The 26,343-nt window shown below is 42.2% G+C and overlaps 1 protein-coding gene across 5 annotated transcripts in view; it reads left to right on the top strand.

The window, feature by feature from the left end:
• AK9 (adenylate kinase 9) overlaps positions 1 to 26,343 on the top strand; it is a 245,383-nt gene that overhangs the window by 117,577 nt on the left and 101,463 nt on the right. For all 5 annotated transcript variants that reach the window (XM_084624319.1, XM_084624320.1, XM_084624317.1 and 2 more), the window contains 6 exons: positions 4,040 to 4,132; positions 4,671 to 4,877; positions 6,019 to 6,146; positions 7,833 to 8,045; positions 10,295 to 10,585; positions 22,027 to 22,151. In XM_084624319.1, coding sequence (XP_084480445.1) covers positions 4,040 to 4,132; positions 4,671 to 4,877; positions 6,019 to 6,146; positions 7,833 to 8,045; positions 10,295 to 10,585; positions 22,027 to 22,151 — 1,057 coding nt within the window. The remainder of the gene's footprint in view (positions 1 to 4,039; positions 4,133 to 4,670; positions 4,878 to 6,018; positions 6,147 to 7,832; positions 8,046 to 10,294; positions 10,586 to 22,026; positions 22,152 to 26,343) is intronic.

Here is a 26,343-nt window from a genome sequence, read left to right as displayed (position 1 = left end):
GGCACTGCCTGTTACTGGGCCTGGTACCAGGCCCAGTACAGAGCAGCAAGAGGCAGTTCAGGAGGACTCTGCTGGAGAGCTAATGGAGGAGGAGCAGCCTCAGCCTGTGCTGGCCTCTTCCTCCTCCTATCAGGCAGCCTCTGAAGGAGCTATTTCACCACTTCCACTTCACCGATGATACTATATTCTGGCCCGGGTCAGAATATATTTCTGCCCACAGCAGACCTACCATTACTCTGCCCCTGCTCCTCATCAGGACTTGCAGAGAAAGAAGAGTAGGGGTTATAGACCTACCCCTCCTCCTCCTTTTTGGCTCTGCATCAATGCCAGTTCCATCTAGACACCCTTAGAGTGCTAAACAGGCATTTTGATAGGGCATTAGAGGACACTATGCCAGTTTCCAGGATGCCTGTTTCCATCTTCCCCATATTCGCAAGCCACTTTTCCCATTTCTTCACTGCTTGGTCATTTATTCTCTTGGACCGTTGGGCATTAAGCACTGTGGAAGTGAGATATACCCTCCAATTTGTTTCTTTGCCTCCATCCCTCTTTAGAGACCATCTTCATGAGGAGGTTTTCCTCCAGGAGGTTGTCTCTCTCCTTTGGGTAGGAGCCGTAGAGGAGGCTCTGCAGTATCTCAGAGGAAAGGGGCTCTATTTCCACTATTTCCTGATCCCAAAAGCACAGGGAAGTCTCAGACCAATTTTAGACCTGCACTACTTGACAAATATCTAAAAGAGAAAGTTTTACCTGGTCACCCTGGCTTCCATTACTCCCTCACTGTATCCTGTATGCCTCCCTCAATTTAAAAGACACCTACTTTCATGTGACAATTTATCAAGGTCACAGAAAGTATTTCAGGTTCATGGTGAAGCATTCTCATTGTCAGTTCACTGTGCTGCCTTTTGGCCTGTCAGCAGCTTCTTGGGTTTTCACAAAACGTATGTCAGTGATAGCTGCTTTTCTGAGAAGACTGGGAATACAAATCTACCCTTACCTGGATGACTGGTTGGTCAAAGGCCAGTCCAGAGCTTAGATACTCTCCAGAATACATCTCATCCAATCAACTTTCAAAGCTCTAGGTCTACTGATCAACTCAGACAAATCTACCCTTTGTCCAGTTCAGAGGATAGGATTTATAGGAGCAGTGTTGGACTCTACTCAAACCAGAGCTTTCCTTCCAAATTTGAGGTTCCAGACAATTAAATCTCTTGTTGCAGATCTCAAGGTTCACCCAAACACAACAGCTTGAAATTTGTATGAGGCTTCATGCACATATGTATTCCATCAGACCAGACTGCTTATTAGCTGAGCTGTCACCATCTGAACTCTGTCCTCAGTGTGTCATCTCGAGTATTGACTTCTCTAGATTGGTGGACAAACTCACTTAATGTTTGTATTGGCATTCTTTTTATCTGCCCTCAACCTTTCCTGACCTTGGTGATAAACTCATCTGCCCTGGGATGAGGGGAAGGGTGTTCATCTGGGTCCCCTCCAAACTTAGGGTTTGTGGTCCTCAAGGGATCTCTCTCTGCATATAAACATCAGAGAACTAAAGCTGTCTTCCTAGCCTGTCAGGACTTCCTATCTCCTGTCAGTGGGAAAAACCTATTTGTTCTCACAGACAACACTGTGTGGCAATATTTTACCTGAAGCTTTACAAGAAGCTTCTCTGCAAAGGCATGGGCTTGCTGACAGTGGTTTACAGTCTCCAGTACAGAGTGCACAGGTGGATGCACATACTGTGGTGAGACAATACCTCTACAGGTAAGTACTCCCTCCTTTATCTTACTGTACAGATAAGTAGTCTCTCCTTTCAGCCTTCGATATGGAGGGAGGATAAAATTTTCAAAAACACATAAATGGTTTAGGAGCCTATTGACTTCCAATAAGACTTAGGCCCTAAGTGACTGGTATCTCTGAAAAAATTACCTGCAGTACTTGTGGAGTTCTTCATCAACCCTTAAGTGAAGGAGTGACATTCAGTTCTGAACCGAACACATCTAGACTTTTGGGGGAAGGAGAATGACCTCTACTATATAATCTGTTGCTGCAGCTGTGTCGGTCCCATGGACACACCAGGTGGGTGAGGTAATATCTGACCTGAAGAAAAGCTCTGTGTAAGTTCGAAAGCTTGGCCCTCTCTCTCTCTCTCTCCAACAGGAGTTGGGTCAAATAAAAGATGTTACCTCACCCACTGTGTTTCTACTATATCAGACTTTTTTGATGGAAAGGGAAAATGAAGTAGAAAATAAAATGCTGTTATCTCACAAAATTCTCTTCCTCCCCACATCCATTAAGCATTTAAAATGAAATGAAGAGCAATTGCTTTGGGTATTATGAAGTAAAAATATTTGAATACTAAGGGTTATATTCTGGCTGCCTGTTTGTGGATGTGTGCTGCAGGACTGAGCTAGAGCATTGACTTTAATTGGGTCATGATTTCACTCATGGAGTCTCCTACCCCCTGTACACCCACAGAAGGCTAGAATATGAACTTTTGGATGCTATGCTGTTGGACTGTCAATATGCCCAGTGACAAGGGTGTGTGACCAGCCAGCTTGGGGTACAGCTAGGGTCCTGTTCCTTTAAATCCCTGCTAGTGCCCAGGGAGATGGAGTTGTTTTTTGCACTTCTCTGTAGCAAATGCAGGGAATAGTATGTAGAATTTCTATATGCATACTGTGATGCTGCACTCCTTTATGGAAATATGCTTATGTTGTAAATATGACATAACTGAGATGTACTTTATGCAAGATGATTCTTGCATAAAGTTGTGTTAAATTTGTGGTGACCCTTCAAAATACTAGTGTTATTTAAGGTTTGGGCTAAAGTAATAGAAATAAAACATGGTTAGCTGGGTACCAGGCGCAGTAAATTACTGCTATATAAGAAACTCCTTCATCTGGCCACAGGTATGTTCTGAGAATTGGTAATGACATTACTTTTTTATACCCTTTAACAAATAAGTAAACTCTTAAAGGTTTCATTGCTAATACCAGCCTGATCAAATTGGAGACGACCAATAGTAGTCTAGGCACCCCCGGTTAGCCTGTTTGTACATATCTTGATCAAATGCTTATAAATGTTCTGTTACTGTTTGGATGTAGTAAATTGGTTATTATTTAGGCTTTTTAGTCATGTTTAGAGCAATTGTATAAATACCATTCAGCCTTTGGATTTAATAAAGGAATTTATAGTTAAATTAGTGTTGTGGTAATACCGTGCATAAATAATAATTTCAATAGGATCCCAATACATTTATGGTAATGAATAATTGGTAAGATCAGTTCCTTTCTCTTAGTGGAAGCATGGTTTAGTGTTTGAAGCACATGGCTGAAGCACAAAAGAGATGGATTTTGTATTCCAGCTGTGCCACAGACTTAGTTTGTGATCTTGGGTGTGTCACTTAGGTTCCAATTCTCTGGACAAATAGAATGTGATTTCAAAGGCGTTGAGCACCCAGAGTTCCCTCTGATTTTAACTGGAGTATGTGTGTGCTCACCATCTCTGAAAATCAGGCCTTAGGTATTCAGAATTGGGCACCCAAAAACTGAGACATCCAAATAAAAAATGTGGACGTTAACTTCTGTGTACCACAGTTGCATAGGTAATAATAGTTCTCGAAAGATTCCAGTCCTAATCTTTTTGAGAATTACTGGGTTAGGTACTTTAGGATCTTTTCCTCAGCACTTTGCTTCAGCAGTGCTGAGTGTTTGCAGTGCTTCAGAACCTGTCATTTGGTTCTTTGATGCTATGCTTCAGCACCTTGGTGCCTATGTTAAGGTGCTTTCTTATTTTTGTTTGCAAAATCACTGTTGTCTCTGCAGCTCTGGATTTCTGATCTTTGAAGATTTTGATTTTGAAATATCTTTATGTTGTCTTTCAAGGTATCATCCATCTCCTCAACCCTCTACTCACAGGAGTGTTAGGAAGCTTAATTCATTGTCTGTAAATCATTTTAAGACCCTCACCTGGAAGGTGCAGGAGAAATAGAAGTTAGTAGTAGTAGCTGAATTAATTGTATTTGTGCTTATAGAATCAGGAGACAAACCTCCACTTGAAACAGAAGTAATACCTCAGGTACAACCTGACCACACCACAGGGGTTGTGGAAGCTAAACCTGAACCAGGTTAGACATGAAATCTTTCCTGTTTTCTCTTTCAAGCAAATATAGTCCAGCTTTCTTTTCTTTGTAGAATATGTTCCTTCCAACACTGGTATGTTCTATTTGATGCATGACAATTTCCTTAAGCTGCCAAAAATTGTTTGTAGATGAATGCATTAGGCTTTTTAATTACATGTACATTTTTTTTGTTTTGCAGAAATGTAATGAAAAGGTCATGGTCTCAAATTTGTATGCTATGTCATTAAATAACCACATGCAAATTTAATTAATTGGACCTCTTTCTGTCTCCTTGTCTATTTTGAGAAGTATCAATATACAGCAACCCAATGTAATGAACTTGGCACTGCAAAATGTGCATCTAAAACAACAATAAAATAAATTTGTGCTTAGAGTAACTCACATAAAGAGGCAGAATATGTCAAAACTGCCACATAGGTTTACGGGAAGTTAAAATTATTTTATAAAGTATGATAGGATAACTTTTAAAATGCAAAATCTTTAAAGATGCATTGTCCTCTCAAAATCATTTTGATTTGTTCAGAAATCATGTTACCTGAGTTTCCAGAGGATGGTTTCCCAGATGTACCAGAAATGGAGCCATTTAAAGAGAAGATTAAGCTATTCATGCACAACTGGCAAATACTAGAGCCAGGAATCAGTGATTCATCTTTAATTCAGATTGCTGATTTAGAGATTGCTGGGCAAACTCCAGAAACACTGCTTAATCAAATTGTCCTGGTGATGGAAAGTAAGTAATGCTGTTCATAAGTTTCACATTTGACCTGCATAGAGAGGAATTTGTAGTGTGAAAATGAGAGGGATTGTTGTTGTTTTATTCAGTCCTAAATCTGTGGTGTGGAGTGGAAGGAGGGGCTTATTATGTTCAATGGAGGAACTGGGAAGTAGAAGCAGGACCGGCTCTAGGCGCCCGCAAAGCAAGCACATGCTTGGGGCGGCACAATTCCAGGGGTAGCATTCTGGCCATCCTTTTCTTTTTTTTCTGCTTGGGCAGTTGCGCTCTCAGAGCTTGGGGTGGCAATTTTTTTGCTTGGGGCAGCAAAAAACCTAGAGCTGGCCCTCATTAGAAGGGGGACAGCAAGCAGTTTAAGCATCAAGATACATGGGACGAGATGAATAATTTATATAAAATAAATCATGAAAATATGTACATAACAGCTCTTCAACATTTTCCTTTTACATCCATCCCTTTCCCACCATTTTTGCTTTGGCTGTTTATGCCAGAATACTGTAACGGGACATGCACAGCTGTCCTCATATAAGGTCCACTTGTGTGTAAATTCTATTAAAGTCAGTGGGACTCTGAATTAATGTAAGGGTCCATCCATCTGCAGTAAACATTTAGTAACAGGACCATTTCTTCCCTGTGTGCGCTGAGGTGTTTAGCACATTTTTGAGTGCTAGATGAATAATAATAATAAACCTCTGATACAAATCTGGTTGAAGTGTTTGATTAACACACATCAATTACAAATTCATTTATTCTGTCAGATAAAATTTGACTGATCCTTGTTCTGCGGGATTTCGCCAAAATTAAACATAAAAATAGTTATTACAAACAGTAATGCAGTTCTCTTCAGTTTTACTTCTAATCTCTGTGTAATAGCAAGTTCCTGTTAAAAATACTATTGCATCTTTATTTACAATACAAACAAGGGGACATTCATTTTGTCAAGAAAACAATATGTGCTCTGACTAGGAGATGTGTTATGTACACTTCAAGGATTAAAAAAAATGGAAAAACATACCTGGCACGATTTATTTGTGGTCTTGCATGTTTTGTATATTTTCAGGGGCCAAAAATAAAAATGTAAGCATGACTTGAACACTTTTTGACAATAATTGAAATGAAAAAATGGTAACTTTTTCAGAACCTTTTAAATATTATGGCTGGGAAATATCTGCAGAAGACCTAGATGAAGAAGCAGATGACTTGCAGGCAGAAGGGGAGGCTGATGAAGAATTAGAAGAGGAAGAGCAAGAGGAAAATGATGAAGAAGTGAGCAATACTGGCTTTGTTAGTTTATCATTTTACTTTGACTCATTATGGGTTTGAGTTTAACCTCAGACAAAGCAGATTTATTAAGCTGTGTGCCTAAATATTTTTGATCCAAATTCAACATCCCACAAAAATGTCCACAGAATATGTACACTCATAAATTGCTAAAGCAATTTCATTGTACTCCTGTATTCTGACTGGCAATGGTGTTATTCCACCAAGCAGAGAGCACAAATATTCTGTGCTTGTAAGGAGAATGTGCATAGCCACTATTCCCAGATGATTGCAGGGAGGGGTGCATATCAGCATGCAGATCCACCATCTGGCCTAATTTCTGATTGACTTTCTGTTACTGCTTTTGTGGTGGACCTGTATATTTTGGATAAGCTAGAAGTTGTGGGAAATTCTGCCGTCTGACTGATCAGCTCTTGAAGACATGAAATGCTATGTGAGTGCTACGTATAAGTATCATTCCCTTTCCCTGTATTATTCCAATATATAGCACAGTCATATTCTGCTAATTATATAGGGGAGTGTCTGCCTTACTATTTGTTTATGTTTTCAGAACCACCAACTATTTTATAAGATATTTTGGCAGTATTATTAAGGGCCACATTTAAAGTAGTTTATTTTTGTTGTCTCTTTTGGCCTAAGAGGTTAGCCAGTTTTCAGAGCCTTGCCATTTTTGTGTTTGTTAGGAGGAGAAATTGATGGTATAAGTCAGGTATTTCTTTGGTGCAATCCTGTTTATTTACAGAGAATGTATAGAAAGTCCTGTTTCCCTGAACACATAGAAACAACTGGCAAGTTTCCTTGCTCACAATTTTTAGGCCTTCCTTCCCGAGTAGTCCACCACTCCACAGAGCATTGTCTCTTGGCTCCCACTGAAGGCTGTGCTCACAACTGCTTCTCCCACTGTCTGTACTACTTCTCTGAAACACACTTAGCTTGCAAAAACAATACCTTAGCCTCTACATTTGCAACCAGTCCCAGGGAAACCCCTCAGAGCATACAGTTTCTCTGCTCGGGCTTTGCCATGTGGCCTAGTGTCTTGTGCAGTAACCTCCTAGTTTCCGTCTGTCACCACATAAAGGGGCATTTAATTACTCCTTCTTTCCATTTAGCCTGATAAAAGGGTGCATAGCATACCCATAAGATTTAACTAAGTTTGACTGTCTATAGGTCAAAGACCTGCTTCATTAATACCTTCCAGCATAACATTACCTTGCCCTCACAAATTTGCACATGTAAATGTTACATGTGCATTCACATAGTTACTCATAATTCCACATACATTCAGCTAGATAAGCAATTACCTGAATTGAGTATAAATATTGTATTTGCAAATTGGTACATATGCAAAATTTGCACACACAAATTTGGAGATTGTTTGGGAGCTAGTTTGTAAATTTAGCAGTTAAGTATTTAGAGTATCCTGTATTCAAACATTTGTAATTAGGAATGAGTGTAAGATATAAAGTTTGGATTGGGTCTGGATTTCAAATGCCCTAGAATTCAAGGGAGTGTTTAGATCTGGAGCTTTGCTTTATCACTGTCTCTGAAAGTAATGTACTGTAATGCACTTGAAATGGGAAGTATGTGTACAGAATATTTTATATATAATGTTTTTCTAGTTGATCCAAAGACTTCTTGACAGTTTTCTCTAAAACCATTGTGTATTATCAGGATGAAGATAAAATTAATGAAAAGAAGAGACACATGGGAGACACCAAACACTTTTGTCCAGTGAGTCTGAAGGAGAACTTTGTCCTTTTCCCAGGGATTGCTGAACATGGAGCTATATATAGAGAAAAATTTTACTATTTTTCAAGTCCTGAATCCAGAGAAAAGTTTTTGGAGAACCCTGAGGAGTATGTGGCTCACAAGGAACCATTACAAGTGAGAAAATGTTAAAACTATTTAAAATAGATTGTTAATAAGAGGTTGATATTACACATAATTTTCCATCCTTCATTACAATTATTTTTGTTGTTGTTTCTGTGTTGCTGCAAGTGTGCTAGGCACTTCACAGAAACAAGAAAGATGTGCCCCCTCCCCAATGAGTTTACAATCTAAATGTAGGCCCAACACAGTAAATAAAGGTGATGAACAAAGGGGGTGTCATAAATATAAAGGGAAGGGTAACCACCTGTCTGTATACAGTGCTATAAAATCCCTCCTGGCCAGAGGCAACATCCTGTTACCTGTAAAGGGTTAAGACGCTCAACTAACCTGGTTGGCACCTGACCCAAAGGACCAATAAGGGGACAAGATACTTTCAAATCTTGGTGTGGGGGAAGGCTTTTGTGTGTGCTCTTTGTTTATGCCATGGTTCTCTCTTGGGACTGAGAAAGGCCAGACAGAAATCCATCTTCTCCAACCCATCCTAATCCAAGTCTCCAATATTGCAACCAGTATAGGTAAACCAGGCAAGGCAGATAAACTAATCTTTTCTTTTATGGGAATTTTCCCTGTGTTAAGAGGGAGGTTTATTCCTATTTTCTGTAACTTTAAAGTCTTGCCAAGAGGGGGATCCTCTGTGTTTTGAATCTGAATACCTTGTAAAGTATTTTCCATCCTGATTTTACAGAGGTGATTTTTACCTTTCTTTTTTTTTAATAAAATCCTTCTTTTAAGAACCTGACTGATTTTTCCATTGTTCCAAGATCCAGAGGTTTGGGTCTTTGATGATTTTGTAACAAATTGGTCCGGGTATTATTCTCAAGCCTCCTCAGGAAAGGGGGTGTGTAGGGTTTGGGGGGATACTTTGGGGGAAGACGTCTCCAAGTGGGCTCTTTCCCTGTTCTTTGTTTAAAACGCTTGGTGGTGGCAGCATACTGTTCAAGGACAAGGCAAAGTTTGTACCTTGGGGAAGCTTTTAACCGAAGCTGGTAAGAATAAGTTTAGGGGGTCTTTCATGCAGGTCCCCACATTTGTACTCTAGAGTTCAGAGTAGGGAAGGAACCCTGACAGGGGGAAAGGGAAGGTGTCACAGAGTCCCTGGGCGATGCTCTGGAACTGCTCCCTACGAAGCCAGTCAGGACTCTGGGGAAGTCTCCTTTCTGTGAGCAGACTGTCTTCAGGACACACAGCTCACACAGCTTCCACCTTCCTGGGTCTGACCTCGGAACATTCAGCATCCTCTCCCCTCCGTGTGCTTCCCACAGTGAGTCCGCCCAGGTGGGGTCCTGGGGAAGCCGGAGGGTCCTGCCCCCCAACTCCACAGTCAGACAGGACTCTCAACCAACCAGTAAAACAGAGGTTTATTAGACAACAGGAACATGGTCTAAAACAGAGGTTGTAGGTACAGAGAACAGGACCCCTCAGCTGGGTTCATTTTGGGGGGCAGTGAGCCAGACAACCACGTCTGCACTTCACTCCACATCCCCAGCCAGCCCAAACTGAAACTCTCTCCAGCCCCTCCTCCTCTGGGCTTTGTCCCTTTCCTGGGCCAGGAGGTCACCTGATTCCTTTGTTCTCCAACACCTTTAGCTCTCACCTTGCAAGGGGAAAGGGCCAGGCCATCAGTTGCCAGGAAACAGGGTATTGGCCATTCTCTGTGTCCAGACCCCTGCACACACCTGCCCTCTAGGGCTCTGCAACGATCATACACCCTTATCCCACCACCTAGATACCTAAGAACTGCATAGGGGAAACTGAGGCACCTCCACAATATTCAGAGGAAACATTAAGGACTGTCCCGCTTCGTCACAGAAGGGTAGGGCAAAGATTTACAATAATATTACATGCTTACTCAGTAAGACATATACACATTTTGATGGCTCTGTTAAAGTAGTTCTTTGTTTATTAATTATTGTTGTTAACTCACTTCTCATAAGTGAAATAAGGATCAGAGGAGAATGGGAGTGGGTGGGGGTTGAAATAAGAAGAATAAAAAGGGTGAAATAAAGGGGTAGAAGGGAAAGGGGTTAATGTACTGTTTTTTATCTACTGTATATGTAATTCACTGTAGTTTTAAACATTGAAATGCAAAATGCATGTGTGCTTATGCTGCTTTTGAGGGTACTTTTTTTTTATATTAGAGGCCCTGAAATTTAGGATTAATTCAACAAAGTGTATACAACCATAACTTAAGTGCACCCTAGCGTAGAAATTGTTATAAAAGTGTTCTTAATTCTTTCTGGCAGGCTCCTCCCTTAAGAGTGTGCCTGCTGGGCACACATGGAGCAGGTAAAACTATCTGTGGCCGATGGCTAGCTGACAAATTAGGAATTTTCCATATTCAGTTTGAAGAACATCTACAGGAAATGATCATGCCCAAAACTCAAAAGAGAGTTGGACTTGAATTTGACGAGGAACCTGAGGAAGATCAGATTGACATGGAAACTCTCTTTCAGGAATTGGGAAACACCTCTCAGACCAATACAGAAACTGAAAGTGAAAGTGCACATGAAAATGAAAATAACAAAAATAAAGAGGTATTAATAGTAATTAGTAGTATCCTTTTTTTTAGAGGCCAAATACTCGGTATTGCCAGTCCCAAGAACTACAATCCATTTCCTATTACTGTCTTGACTCCCTCCCCTCCTAATTTATTTCCTTGGATAAAATAGTTTGAGAACCATTGATTAATGCATCATGATTCACACTTGCACAGAGAACTTATTACTTTTACGACTGATGTGTTACAGATGTACATAGTAAACCACTTTACGTTAACTTCTGCTTTCTGAATTTAGCTGAACAGGGTGCAGAGGAATGCATCAGGAGAAGGGGTCTTAGACAAATTTTTTCAGTTTTTAAAACTAATTAATTTTAGTTAATGGGCAGCTAACTAGTAACCAAAATCCTTAGCAAGCACAGTGTAATGTGACTTGCCTTCATTAAATATTTCAAAATAAAGTTAAACGTTGAAAGTATTTTTAATATTCCAAAAGTGATCCTATAATGAGTGTTTCCATGCAAAAACTTCAATCATTCATATAAACCAGGGGTGGCCAACCTGAGCCTGAGAAGGAGCCAGAATTTACCAATGTACATTGCCAAAGAGCCACGGTAATACGTCAGTAGTCCCCCCCCCCCCATCAGCTGCCCCTGCTTCCAGCGCCTCCCACCCACTGGCAGCCCCGCTCATCAGCGCCTCTCCCTCCCTCCAGATCAGCTGTTTTGTGGCGTTCAGGAGGCTCTGGGTGAGAGGGGGAGGAGTGAGGGCACAGCAGGCTTAGGGGACGGGGCGGGAAGGGGTGGAGTGGGGGCAGGGCCTGTGGCGGAGCCAGGGGTCGAGCAGTGAGTACCCCTGGCACATTGGAAAGTTGGCGCCTGTAGCTCCAGCCCCGGGGTCGGGGCCTAGACAAGGAGCCGCACATTAACTTCTGAAGAGCCGCATGTGGCTCCGGAGCCACCGGTTGGCCACCCCGGGTATAAACAATAATGTCACAGTAAAAACAATAGGGTATTGGTTTAGCTTTTTGAAAGAAACAACACTTCCCTGATCTCCCCGCCACTCTAACTTCTCTGCCCAAGACTGGGCAGCACTCTCCCACTGTACCTCCCCCCTGCTTTGGACCCCCACTACATTCCTTTGTATCCCCTAAATATGCCTCCTGCTCCCCCCAGTGCCCTCTTTTCCCCTCCATTTTTGCTAGGGAGGCCATTCATCCAGTTTTAACTGGACAGTCCTCTTTTTGGGTGATTTGTCCCCTGTCTGGCACAAAGACAAAACTGAAGTGTTTTGTCTAGTATTGGACAGCTGATGCCATTTTTAAGAGCACAACACTTTGCCCCCTCCATCGTGACCTCACATGCATAGTGTACACAAATTCACACAGATAGAGCAGGGTGGCATGCTCTTAAAAATGGTGCTTATGTGGTGGGACATGGCATGCACCGTGCATATAAGGTCACATCAGTGGGGTGGAGCAGCACACTCTAAAAAATGGCACCCCCTATGTGATGTGACTTTGCATGCACCATGTATGTGAGGTCACGCCAGCAGGGGTGAGGTCACGCTTTTCCCAGAAGTACCAGAATATCCTGTATTCAGGGAATACGTGGTGGCCATCATATACTTTTCAGTGTCTCTACTGCCCTTCATAGTCTCTGGTTCCAGTCTAGCCCTCTGAACCATAGAGTGACAGTCTGTTGCCTTTGAGCATGTGTGATGGGGTTTACAGGTACCATACTAAGGTTAAATGAATGTTGAAGCAGTATTGAGCCAAGAAAGCCCTACCCCTCAGCAGTAGCCCGGCATGCTGCCTATGGAGGACCTGCTTAAAAGAGAGGTCTTGTGGGGTGAACATAGAGGAGAGTCTGGCTGCAAGAAGGCAGACAGGCTGCAGCTGCTGACCAGAGCCATTTACAGGGGAAGGACCAGGACTGTGAGTAAAACTCAGCTGGTTTCCTCCTTACCCGTTTCTAAGGGGGAAACAACTAAAATATGATGGTGAGCTGGGAAGCGTCCTCCCACACCCAGCTGAAGGCCTGAACTACCGAAACTGTGTAAGCAGAAGGCTAGTGCTACACCCTAAACTGAAGAGAAAAGAGGGAAGATAGAGAGCAACCCAGGGGGAGGCGGCTCTGGAGTGGCAGCCGAAACGACTGAGCCACGCCTTGCCTCTCTCCCCTTGGCCCCTGGGCCAGGGACCCAGTACAGCGGGAGGGCCAAGGTCCCCCTTCCCTTCTCTTCTCCCTCAGCTGCCTGAGAGACCCAGAGGTCTCTGGGGGAAAGGGTGATGAACAATGATCTGACTGCCATGCCCTAGACAGCCTGGAAAAGCTGCCTTAAGGCTAGGGTTGCCAACTTTGACTGGATGAATTCCTGGAGATTTCATCACATGACATCATCTTTAATTAAATATTAATCTTTAATTCCTGGAGACTCAGGTCAATCTCGGAGGGTTGGCAACTGTAGGCTCAGAGAGACTGTTTTCTGACCACTAGGCCTCCTGCTCCTTGAGAGAAGCCTGTTACAGCATGGTTCAGTCTCACTGAAAACAGTAGCAGACAAGTTTATTAAGAAAAAGAGTACTTGTGGCACCTTAGAGACTAACAAATTTATTTGAACATAAGCTTTCGTGAGCATAAGATACAGCTCACGAAAGCTTAGGCTCAAATAAATTTGTTAGTCTCTAAGGTGCCACAAGTACTCCTTTTCTTTTTGCGAATACAGACTAACACGGCTGCTACTCTGAAACCTAACTTTATTAAGAGTAGCCTAACTTCCACATGCAGAGAGACTGTAGGGAAATGGTGGCCATCTTGCTGCCTTCAGTCCCATTGACAGTAATGGAAATGTTTACCATTTTGAATAAGGGAAAATTCATGAGCTGGTAGCCTCTCATTGTGTTACATAAGAACTGCCATACTGGGTCAGCCCAATGTTCCATTTAGTCCAGTATCCTGTCTCCAAGAGTGGCCAGTTACAGAACTTCAGGGGGAATGTACAGAACAGGGCAATTTTGTCTTCCCTTCCCAGCTTCTGGCAGTCAGAGGTTTAGGGTCACCCCTAGGATGAGGTTCAATCCCTGACCATCTTGGCTAATAGCCACTGATGGACCTATCCTCCATGAGCTTATCTAGTTCTTTTTTTAACCCAGTTATACTTTTGGCCATCACAACATCTCATGGCAATGAGTTTCACAGGTTAATTGTGTGTTGTGTGAAAAAGTATTTCCTCATATTTGTATTAAACCTGTTTTCATGAGACAAGTTAAAGGAAACAAAATTGCTACAGTCAAAATAAAATTGCAAGAGTTGGCAATACTGGATATAGAAGAACAGTTTGCAGGCTACCTGTAATTGTTTTCTGCACTATTATCTAGTTTGGCATAATAAAAATAAGCAATAACAATTCTTTCCACTAAAATCTAATGTAGCTGTTTACAATGTTCATTGTACAATGTGTCAAATACTTTTCAGAGGGAGATAAAATGGGCAGAATGCTCCCTAGAATTGGGTACAGCTACCCTCAAAGTGACTGACAGATAAAACTCATGAGTGGAGGAAAGCAAAAGCAGAGTGAGGCAAAACTGAAATTCAGAAGCAGTAACTATGCAAATATATATTTGCATAGTTATATATATATAACAAATAAAAACTATGTTAAAGGAACATAGAATTAATGTGAATCCTTGATTAAGCCTCCTTGAATATATGCATTATTATTCAGTCTTTAATTACAAGGTCACATACTGTTTTTTCACATTCTGTACACAGGGTGAACCTGATGTGGGGATGAATCAGGATAGTGTAGTTAAGGAGGCTGTTGTCTATAGGACAGCTTCATTCAGACTCCAAACTGACGAACAGTTAGTGACCATCTGGGACAGGGGTTCCCAAACTTGGTTTGCGGCTTGTTCAGGGTAAGCCCCTGCTGGGCCATGAGACGGTTTGTTTACCTGAGCATCTGCAAGTACAGCCACTCGCAGCTTTCAGTGGCCGTGGTTCGCCATTCCCAGCCAATGGAAGCTGCGGGAAGTCTGATTGGCAGAAGTGTTGAGCCTCACAGCTGCAACTGAAGTAATTGGGAGCTGTGCTTTGAACATATAAAATGCTGTATAATGCTACCTACTCTTAAAAAAACAGGTTCTAAGCATCTCAAATTGGGCATGAAAAAATAGTGAAATTAATCTCTCTGTGCCTCAGCTCCCTATCTATAAAATGGGGAAATTACTATCCTCTTCACCTCACAAGGATGATTTGAAAGTAAATTGTTTGTGGAGCACTCAGTTACTATAGTGATGAGCACCATAGAAAAGCACATGAGGAAACAACCATTACCATTCAAACCTGCTTTTTTATTTTTAAATTAAACCTGTGATTCTCAGCTAATCATTCCAGGAGCAGGAGATTTAGGAAAAACACCACATATCATGAGATTCTTGAATAAAATTATGAGAGTTTCCAATACTATACCATTGACCCTAAGTGCCCTATACAGAGGGAATAGGCTATTATGTAGGAATTTAGCTCACACAACTCCTGTCTAGATATGAACTAGTATTAACCATGTAAAGTATAATGAAAACTCTTCAAGCCATAGTTTGGTATTATGCATCAAGTATAATTCATGAGTTTATTTGGTACCTAACATGAAGTAAATCTTTACTAACTCCTCACTATTCTTCCAGCTAAGGAGATCTAGATGGTAATCTCTTCAGAGCATGTCCACATTATCCCTTTAATTAGCTAAAGAGATAGTTGTAGTGTAAGGCACCTTTCTTCTTTGAGGAGTGTCCCTGTGGGTACTCCACTTTAGGTGTCTTGACGCCCTGCACTTGTAATCAGAGACTTGTGGTAGCAGTGCCCAGTTGGGCCGTGCACACACTGTAGCTGTCTCGCACTGCTCCAAGCAGTTACATAGCGTTGCACAGCCAACCATCCCCCAGTTCCTTCTCTATTGCCTTTGGCTTGAGTCGGAGTGATCAGCAGTGCCCTCTCTGACCTCATATAAAACTTATAGTAGATAGCTTAATTGTAGTTAGTTTCCCTATCCCCTTGCCTGACTAATTTCTTTAAAATTAAAAAAAATATAATCCTTTTCCTTCCATGTCTATCCCTCCTTCTCTAGTAGGTGTACAGCCTTAGCCTCAAACAGGGTTTACCCTATTTTTTTCCTCTAAGAGATCGACTCTTTCAGGCATGTTCGGCTCACCCGGCTTTAAATGCTGCCTGACTTGCAGACTCTCCATACCAGTCTCTGACTGTCACGCTCAGCGTCCACTGCCTTGGCGGGACGCATATTACACAAAAGTGCCCATGCTTCAGAAAACTGACAGCTAGGACAAGAAAAGCCAGGGATCTCCAACTGCCACTCCTCATGATGGCGAAATCCCTCAGGACAACCTCCGACCCTGAGTCCAGGTCACTCACTGGCCAACGGTCACCAACGGCAGCCTCTGTCGGGGTTCTGCTTCAACAACAGCTGCCAAGGAGCCTACTTCTAGAAATGCTACCATAAACAGGTCGCAGACATCCTTGCATTGAGAATTGCCTAAAGAAAGCAATCTCCAACTGAAAAATCTGCCCCGGTACTGATGGCACCGAGACCGCCAGACTGCGAGGCACCAGGAACATCCAGCACTGAGAGTTCCCGAAGAGCTAAGACCCTATGTGGGCAGGCTCTAATGGAGGTTCACACAGCAAAGTGAAACCTTCCAGCTTGGCACCCATGGAGCCAAAGAAGATCTCGGCACTGAGTGGTACAATGACGCCACCCCTGTTGTAAATATGCCACACAGCTCTAAATCCTCGGCAGGGGTAGCTTTAACTCATGCTCCCGGGCTGTCCACCTTGCCATCTCCAGCATCAAGCCTCATGGTTCCACAGAAATTCATGAGGCATGCAGACCTGATAGTGGCTTCAGTGCCTGAATCTCCTCTACTCAGCATCAAGGGTACCCCATCCAGATCGGTATCAATCCAGCTGACTACTCTCTGCAGGTCAGTGCCACCTATCTCCAGTGATGAGGAAGAAGAGGATGATGCAATAATATATACTCCTCGCCATTCCTCACCCAAGCCAGGATCATCTCATCACCAACCACCTGCAGATATACAAGGATGGTATGATCACCCATAGACACCGCTCCCCATACCATTCCCACTTAACTGGTCATACTGGGATCCATGAACAAAGTCTAGGGCCCAAAACCGCAAGCCCCCTAGCCCTACTAGGTCCAGATCAGCTCTTTCACCAACTGTCCCAGCACCCTCAGAAACACAGGAGGAAGACACTGAGGAACCTAAAGACACAGCCAAACATGACACTTGTCGCCTACTCACCTCTCTTTGTCATCACTGTACGAAACCATAATACCACCACCAGCCGCTACTGGGGATGATTTCAAATACTTTCAGGAACTCTTCAAAAGGTAGCCGAATCCCTAAACGTTTCACTAGAACAGCTACCAGAAGCCCAACATAAGGTCACAGACATACTCCAGGCTTCCCCTTCGGCAAAGATAGCTCTGCCAATTAATGACGAAATCATGGAGCCTGCAAAAATAATCTGGCAGACACCTGCTACAGCACCACCCTCGTGTAAAAGGTCCAACAAAACATATTACATGTCAGCAAAAGGGGCTGAGTTCCTATTTACACACCCCACACCAAATTCCTTAGTAGTGGAGGCGGTCACCCAAAGAAGGAAACAAACAACCCCATGTGATAAGGATTGGAAAAGGCTAGACTTTTTCACGTGGAAAGCTTATTCCTCAGCTACACTTCAGTTCCGCATAGCCAACTATGTGGCCCCACTAGCAAAATATACACACAATCTGTTATCCAAAATGTCAACTTTTATTGAAAAATTATCAGATGACAAAAAAGAACAGTACAAGGAAAACATTTCTGAAAGACTCAAGGATGAACTTAAAGACCCTTGGCATTTACATACCTGCAAATAAAAACAAACAGAGCCTGTTTTACAATAAGAGATTCCGGTCTACGCCATACTCTCAGCCCCAAAGACAGTACGACCAAGAGCGGAAACAAAAACAGAACAGATGTCAGCGGAACCAAGATCAGCCTTCGACGTCTCAATAATCTACCTCTAGACAATCATTTTGAAGGTGTGGTCGAGGGCACAAGACCTCCACTCTCTCTGACTCCGGAACCAAAAATGGTCCCCTGTCCATTTGGAGACCGTCTGTCACCATACTACTCAGTTTGGAACACCATCACAACAGACAAATGAGTTTTAGAGATTATCCAAAAGGGCTACTCCATCCCCTTTATTTCTATCCTACCTACTTATCCCCCTTCCCCAGCCCTTTTCAGGGACCCCCTCACGAGCACCTGTTACAACAGGAAATAAAGCACCTTGTACAATTAGCTGCCGTGGAACCTGTACTCTCACAACAAAGGGGGAGAGGTTATTCATATTACTTTATAATTCAGAAAAAGACTAGATGGTGGGAACACATCCTCCCATCCTGAATTTACAAAAACTCAACAAATTTGTGAGAACACAACGTTTCAAAATGGTGACTCTCTAACCACAATAATTCCGGCATTAGAGAAGGGAGATTGGCTCTTGGCCCTCGACCTTCAGAACGCTTATTTTCATATTACCATCTACCAATGACACAGAAGATTCATGCTAGGGAAACAGCATTTCCAATACAGAGTACTACCCTTTGGCCTGTCCTCTGCCCCAGCAGTTTTTTTCCAAGGTTCTTGCTGTCATTGCAGCTCACCTATGCAAACATGGAGTAATGATATTTCCATACTTGGACAACTGCCTCCTATGGGCACCAACAGGGCAAGAAGTGATAAATGCCACGCAGAGCACGATAACCCTTTTCACGAACCTAGGGTTCCACATAAACATGCAAAAGTCCACATTGGTTCCCATCCAAAAGTTGGAATTTGAAGGAGCCTGTCTCAACTGTCTTAACAGCAACGCTACCCCAACAACACTTCCTCACCCTAGTCAATCTAATTTCAACGGTGAGGGACACCGCACAAACATCAGCCAGAACATGTTTACAACTCTTGGGGCACATGTCAGCAACAACATTTGTTGTCAAGCATGCCAAACTCCACATGAGATGCTTGCAGGCCTGGCTTCGAACAGTGTATATATGCACAGATACTCTCTCAACAGACACCTCACAATGCCATGCAGAGTAAAAGACTCGTTAACATGGTGGACACAACCAAATAACATCTGCTTAGGAGTCCCTTTCCATAAAAGAACTCCAACCATGACAATCATAACAGATGCTTCCTTAATAGGTTGGGGGGGGGGGGAACATCTACTCAATAATACGGTCCAAGGCCCCTGGTCCCCAGCAGAGTCAAACCTTCACATAAACTTACTGGAGCTAAGGGCAGTCCAAAATGCGTGCAACCACTTTCTTCCTCTAGTCAAGAACAATACCATCAAGATCCTCATGGACAATATAGCAGGCATGTTTTATATAAACCATAAAGGGGGAGGACGATCATACTCCCTATTCATAGAATCATAGAATATCAGGGTTGGAAGGGACTTCAGGAGGTCATCTAGTCCACCCCCCTATGTACAAAGGCAATAGTCCTTTGGAACTGGTGCATCACCAACAACATAGAGATATCAGCATCCTATCTGCCAGGATGTCAAAATACAACAGCGGATCTCAGAAACCCACAAGTGGGAGATGGATCCCTGAATTCTCAAGTCCATATTCAAACTATGGGGGTTCCCCACCATAGATCTATTTGCAACAGCTCAGAATGCCAAATGCTCACAATACTGCTCCAGAGTGGGATTGGGACATCACTCCCTAAGTGATGCAATCCTCATAAAATGGGAAGCCCCATTTTCTCTGACCCCACTCCTAAGCAGAGTCATTTACAAGATCAAGCAGGACAAATCCAGTGTCATTCTCATTGTGCCCAGATTGACCCGACAAACGTGGTTCCCATACTTGCGTCAGATGGCAGTGAAAGCGCCTCGAACTCTTCCCTTAGTGCCTCACCTTCTATCACAAGATGCAGGATGCGTCTGTCACCCCAACCTCACAGTAGTCAACCTCAAGGCCTGGTTACTCCATGGCTGACTGGGGTCAAGAAGGCCTGTTCTTGAGGAAGTAAAAGATGTATTACTGAGTAGTTGGAGACTAAGTACAAGAAAGACATATATCCACAAGTGGAAATGATTCTCCACCTGGTGCCAAGATAAACAGTTCTTGCCACAGTTGTCCCCCCAACCAAGGATCCTGGACTATATACTAAGACTTAAAAAATTGAGGCTATCCACATGCTCCATAAGAGTACACTTGGGTGCCATTACCTCCTTCCATGACAAAGTGGACAGAGTCACTATATTTGCTCACCCAATGATTAAACACTTCCTTAAAGGCACTGAAAACATTTATTCCACAATAAGAAACCCTACACCCATGTGGGACCTCAACCTTGTTCTACACGGACTCATGGGAAAGCCATTTAAACTCTTTGCTCTTTGTTTCACTTATCCATGAAGGTGGCTTTCCTTATTGCCATCACGTCTGCCAGATGGATGGAAGAATTGGGTGCCTTAATGGCTCACCTACCTTATACAACATTCTTTAAAGATAAAGTAATTCTATGATCGCATCCTAAGTTCATACCTAAAGTTGCGTCCCCCTTTCATTTGAACCAACCCATTTACTTCCTTGTATTTTTTCCTAAGATACATGCGGATGGGAGGGAGGCCTCACTCCACACATTGGATGTTCTGAGAGCATTAGCTTTCTACATTGAAAGAACAAAAACATTTAGAAAATCACCTAGACTATTTGTTTCCATAACAGAATGTTCGATGTTCAAACCATCTCAAAACAGAGACTATCCAAATGGATAATCAGGATGTATCCATTTGTGCTACCATAACAACAATCTACAACATCCGCCAGGAGTTCTTACACACTCCACCAGAGCACTGGCAGCATATGTTGCCTATCACTGACATTTGCAGAGCAGCTACCTTGGCATCAGTCCATACTTTCACTAAATACTATGCTTTAGAGAATAATCAGCATCAGATCCTCACTTTGGACTTACGGTTTTATCCACTGTCAATAGATCAACTCCTCTGAGGGGCACTGCTCAACAGTCATCTAAAGTGAAGCTCCCACAGGTACACTCTGCGAAGAAAAAGAGAAGGTTACTCACCTTGTGCAGTAACTGAGCTTCTTCGAGATGTGTGTCCCTATGGGTGCTCCACTACCCTCCCGCCTCCCCTCTACTTCAGAGTTGCAGGCTGATTCTCTGAGAGAGAGATGGAATGGGGACAGTTGGCTGCACACCACTATGTAACCACTCAGAGTGGCACAAGATGGCTATGGCACATGGGTGGCCCAACTGGGCACTTCTACCACAAATCTCTGATTGCAAGCACAGGGTGTCAAGACAGCTGAAGTGGAGCACCCACAGGGACACTTCTCTAAGAAGAGGAGACGGTTACTCACCTTGTGCAGTAACTGAGGTTCTTCGAGATGATTGTCCCTGTGGGTGCTCCACTACCCTCCCTCCTCCCCCCTAGTTCGGAGTTTCAGGCCAATTCTCTGAGGTAGAGAAGGTAAGGGGGGACGGTTGGCTGCACACTGCTATGTAACCACTCAGAGCAGCGAGAGACGGCTATGGTGCACATGCGACCCAATCAGGTGCTGCTACCACAAATATCCTATTACAAACACCAGGCGTCAAGACACCTAAAGTGGAGCAATCAAATAAGGAGGTGCAATCAAATAAGTCTGAGAATCACTGCTCTATACCACCTCTGAACTGTCTTGGCAAAGGGGGCATAGCTAGATCAGAGCTAGTTATGCTCTGGTGATCCCCCATGGCTGGAAAGGATCCTTGGGGACTGTGGAATGGAGCACAGTTTACAGTAACTCTGAAGTTGCTGTAAATTGGGGGAAGTAAAGAGTAATTGGGGCCATCTTTGCCTCTGCTTCTCGGGTCCCCCATGGAGCAAAACTTGGTTGGGCAAAGCATCTAGTGCACTGCCTTCATACCCCTCCCATTTTCCATAAATTAACTAAACTTTGGTTTTTAATTAGGGCTGGCAGAAAAATTAGAAAAAATTTCATGAAAAATTTATTTGTTTTTGTCAATGCTTCCAAAAATGTTGACTATCTGTACAGGCGATCAAAAATAGCATGCATTTTTCATGCCAGTTTTCACCCAAATAATCCTGTTTTAAATTTAGTTTCTTTTTTGTTGAAAAATCAAACTTCAGAAATGTTTGACCAACTCTGTTTTTAAAATTGTATGTGAAATAACATACAACAAAATACAATCAACTAGATTACTTTATTGCTGCTGAACTTAACTGAATAAAAGCTGTACCTGAAATGCATTATCTAACCTTCTGGGTCAGTTAAAGAGAAATGTCATTGTCAAGCAAAGTATAGATATTAATTTTTTCATGGTCTTTTGGGTCTCTTTAGATGAAGGAAGTGGTGTTAACTGATGAGGAAGAAATAATCAAAGCGAACATAGTAGAGAATGAGGCATTGACACCAGAAGTGCTTGATAAAATTGTTCCTGAGTGGTGGACAAAAGAGCCAATCCGGTAACTATTATTGACAAATTATTTATCTTTTTGTATAATTTCTTTTAATAAACTCAATTTTTGCAATACTAAGTCCACAAATTGTAGATAAGTAATGAATAACATGCAATATATAATCCATTGGATATATAGTATCTTGCAATATCAGCATACGCCTATACATCTAAGAATAAAGTATATTCACTTTAGTAGTTATGAAATAAAGTATCAAACCATCCCAAAACATCTCAGTCTTTCAAAAAGGATAAGTAGGATTTAGTGAGAATATAGTGCTAAATTTAGTGCTAATTTTAAACTGCCCATTGTTTCTAGAAGGCTAAAGGGGACAAAAGGAAGGGAAGTGATAAACAGTATTTAAATGAGATTTCATAAACAATCCTGTTCAAGAAAGAATGATTAGATAACATATTTCATAAAGTATTGGACACAGAAGGAAAAGATTTAACTCATAGAAAGTTTTCAGACTTGAGCTCCCATCCCACAATTGCTTACATGTAGGTATGCTGCTGCATCTGTGCAGGCCACCAGTCCACATATGTGCAAGAAGTTGCAGCATCATGTGTTAAAAGTTAAATTTTAAATTTAACCAAATACAGTACAGACCCGTTTACTCGTGAATCCGCTGAATGCACGGTAGAGCCATGCCTCCCAGTGCTGCCTATTTAACACGCGAGACTCATTAACATGCAGTACAGGAACTTGCTATATAATGCTACAGATTTGCTCACTAACATAGAAATCGACAGGAAGTGCGGAGCGGAAACATGTTGTACGCCTTTACCAATATTGGTAAAGACATATCACGCACGCTTAGTCATTGTCACACTAGAGAGATATACAATATATAGTAGTTATATAGTAATATATATATGTCATAAATATAAAGGGAAGGGTAAACCCCTTTAAAATCCCTCCTGGCCAGAGGAAAAATCCTCTCACCTGTAAAGGGTTAAGAAGCTAAAGGTAACCTCGCTGGCACCTGACCAAAATGACCAATGAGGAGACAAGATACTTTCAAAAGCTGAGAGAAGGGAGAGAAACAAAGGGTCTGCGTCTGTGTCTGTCAGTATGCTGCTTTTGCCGGGGATAGACCAGGAATGGAGTCTTAGAACTTTTAGTAAGTAATCTAGCTAGGTACGTGTTAGATTATGATTTCTTTAAATGGCTGAGAAACGAATTGTGCTGAATAGAATGACTATTTCTGTCTGTGTGTCTTTTTTGTAACCTAAGGTTTTGCCTAGAGGGATTCTCTATGTTTTTAATCTAATTATCCTGTAAGGTATCTACCATCCTGATTTTACAGAGGTGATTCCTTTAGTTCTACTTACTTCTATTTCTATTAAAAGTCTTCTTGTAAGAAAACTGAATGCTTTTTCATTGTTCTCAGATCCAAGGGTTTGGGTCTGTGGTTACCTATGCAAATTGTTGAGGATTTTTACCAAACCTTTCCCAGGAAGTGGGGTGCAAGGGTTGGGAGGATTTTGGGGGGAAAGACGTGTCCAAACTACGTTTCCCAGTAAACCCAGTTAGAGTTTGGTGGTGGCAGTGGATATTCCAAGGGCAAAGGATAAAATTAATTTGTACCTTGGGGAAGTTTTAACCTAAGCTGGTGAAAGTAAGCTTAGGAGGTTTTCATGCAGGTCCCCACATCTGTACCCTAGAGTTCAGACTGGGGGAGGAACCTTGACAATATACTACATTAGAAAATTTTAACCGTAGGCCTAATATAATGGCAGAGGGCAAGCGTCAGTGTTCCTACACTGTAGAAGAAAAGCTAGCTGCAATAGATCCAGTAAATAGTGAAGAAACGCAGGCCAAAGTTTCAAAAGATATTGGGATTGCCAAATCTACTCTCCGAGGATGGCTAAAAAATAAATCTAAACTGAATGGCTTTGTACAAAATATCATTTCTGCCGTGGGGCTTAAGCGAAAACTGCACTATTCAGCAAAACCCACAATAGATAAAGCCAAACGCAAGTGGTTTCCTCAGGAAAGGCTGAAAGGAATGCCGCTAAGTGGGCCAATTCTTCAAGCCCAAGCAACAAAGTTTGGAAATTTAACGGGGGATGAATCATTCCAAGCCAGCAAGGGGTTTAATCACCTTTAATCACCTCAATAGAGCCAAACTGCCAGTAATATATGCTAACAGCAAAAATGCTTGGATGACGAGACACATTTTCGACAACTGGTTCCACAACAGCTTTGTTCCAGCTGTTCATAAGCATCTGCGGTCAAAGAAACTCGAAGCCAAAGCACTTTTGCTACTTGACAATTGTCCAGCCCATCCTCCAGCTGAATCACTGGTATTGAGCGATGGAAAATACTAGTGCTATACCTACCATTCAACACAACATCAAAAATTCAACCTTTAGACCAGGGCATTATTCAGAATTTTAAAAACAATTATCGACTGCAGCTGATTTCAGCGATCATGTCATGCACGTCTTCAGGCATTTCCAAATTCCTGAAACAGTTAAACATGAAGGAAATTATTTATTTAGTTAAAAAAGTTTGGGATGGAGTAAAACAAAAGTCCATTGAAGACTGCTGGATGAAGGCTCTCGGCGATGCCTTTTCTGTCAAAGACGGCTCAGACTCTGAAAACTCCAGCAGTGGCACTGATTCAGAGCCAGACTTTGAAGGATTTTCAGAACAAGACATCCTACAAACACGCATGCAGACAATAGAGGATAAAGGTAAACTTCTCTTTCAAATGATAAAGGATTTTAGTTTGGATACGTCACTGGAAATCATTACTGAGTGGCTGGAGATGGATGAAGATTGCCTGACTTCAGAATTTCTGTCCGAGGAAGAAATATTAACAGGCTGCAAGGCTATGTTGGACTGTGAAAGTGATGGCGAGGATGTCATTGAAAAGGTTAAAATTTCGCCCAGAGAAGCCCTTAGTGCTGTAGAAACTGTTGTAAGATTTATGGAGGAGCAAAATGTGGAAAATATCAAAATCATTCATCTGCAGCAAATGACAGACTTCATAAGAGAGAAAAAAAATGCAAGCCAGAAAGAGCAGAAAACAACGACTTTTTTCAAGGTGAATCATAGACACTTTTTTCAGCATGGCCCTCTTAACCCGCGGTCCGTTAACACGCGGTCGTGACAGCTTGATTCCCATCATCCGCGCATAAACGGGTCTGTACTATATATACCTATAACTTTTACAGTTTACAAATGCTAACAAGATTTGTCTTAGTATATTAAAAGATTACAGTGAGGAGGAAAATGTTCTTAGACTGTTCACAATCAAATGAAGAAAAAATAATGGCATTTTGAAAACTTTTTTTTAAACTCCAGTAAAACAAGAACATATTCCACTTTCTCAACTTGTCCAATACTTCTCTCCACAATTTTTTGCTTTAACATTATCCAACAGTTTGACAGGCTAAATTATATGTCGTTTATGGGCCCAGTTCTGTGTGGCCTTCTACTTCGTTGGGGGCCAAACTGTAGCTTGGCTAGCCCAGGGGAATAAGGAACACTAGGTTCCTCCTTACATCCTTGAACTAGCTATCTGTATGTTGGGTAGCAGTGCTGGATGGGAACAGGCTCCATAGAACCAGTACATTGCCACCCCCTCACACAGTTGGACAGAGAAGGGTGGAATGATATATGAACTGGACACAGCCTTGGCTTTTCCCACTCAACACACTGACCAGTGTAGCTTTACCATTGTGTTGGGGAATGTACTGTGCCAAGTATGGAGCCAATGCAGTTTTCACCCTTCTCTGGGTAGCAGCAAAACTTCAAGGATATTATGACTCTTTAAGTATCTCACTATCTGGTTCATTATCTTGGAAGTTCCAAGACTAGAACTGCATTTTAATCAGATACAACCTTGGTTAAATTTATCAAGCAGCAAAAGTAAGTTAAAAGAGAGGCCTCATTTGAGTTACACCAGCGATAAATTTGACATAGTATTTTTGAAGGTATGCTATCAGCCTTTAAGTCCAACATTTTTCTTGACTTAAAGTTTGCTATAATCAAATGAGGCCTTGCTGAGGAAACGGTCCATCCTGGATCTGTCATACAATATGATGACCATAGCATACTTAAGTCATTAAGAGGCACAAGAAGTTATCTTATGAATGCCAAAGCAATACAAGTCCTTTTTAGGCACATGGTCATCTAGCCTCCATCAGGGCAAGCCGCATAAAGGTGACACGGAACACAAAAGCTG

Source organism: Lepidochelys olivacea (genome assembly GCF_965140295.1).
Source record: "Lepidochelys olivacea isolate rLepOli2 genome assembly, chromosome: 3".
Taxonomy (NCBI): Eukaryota; Metazoa; Chordata; order Testudines; family Cheloniidae; genus Lepidochelys; species Lepidochelys olivacea.
The sequence above is the reverse complement of the archived record's forward strand: the minus strand, read 5'-3'. Positions and strand labels throughout refer to the sequence as shown.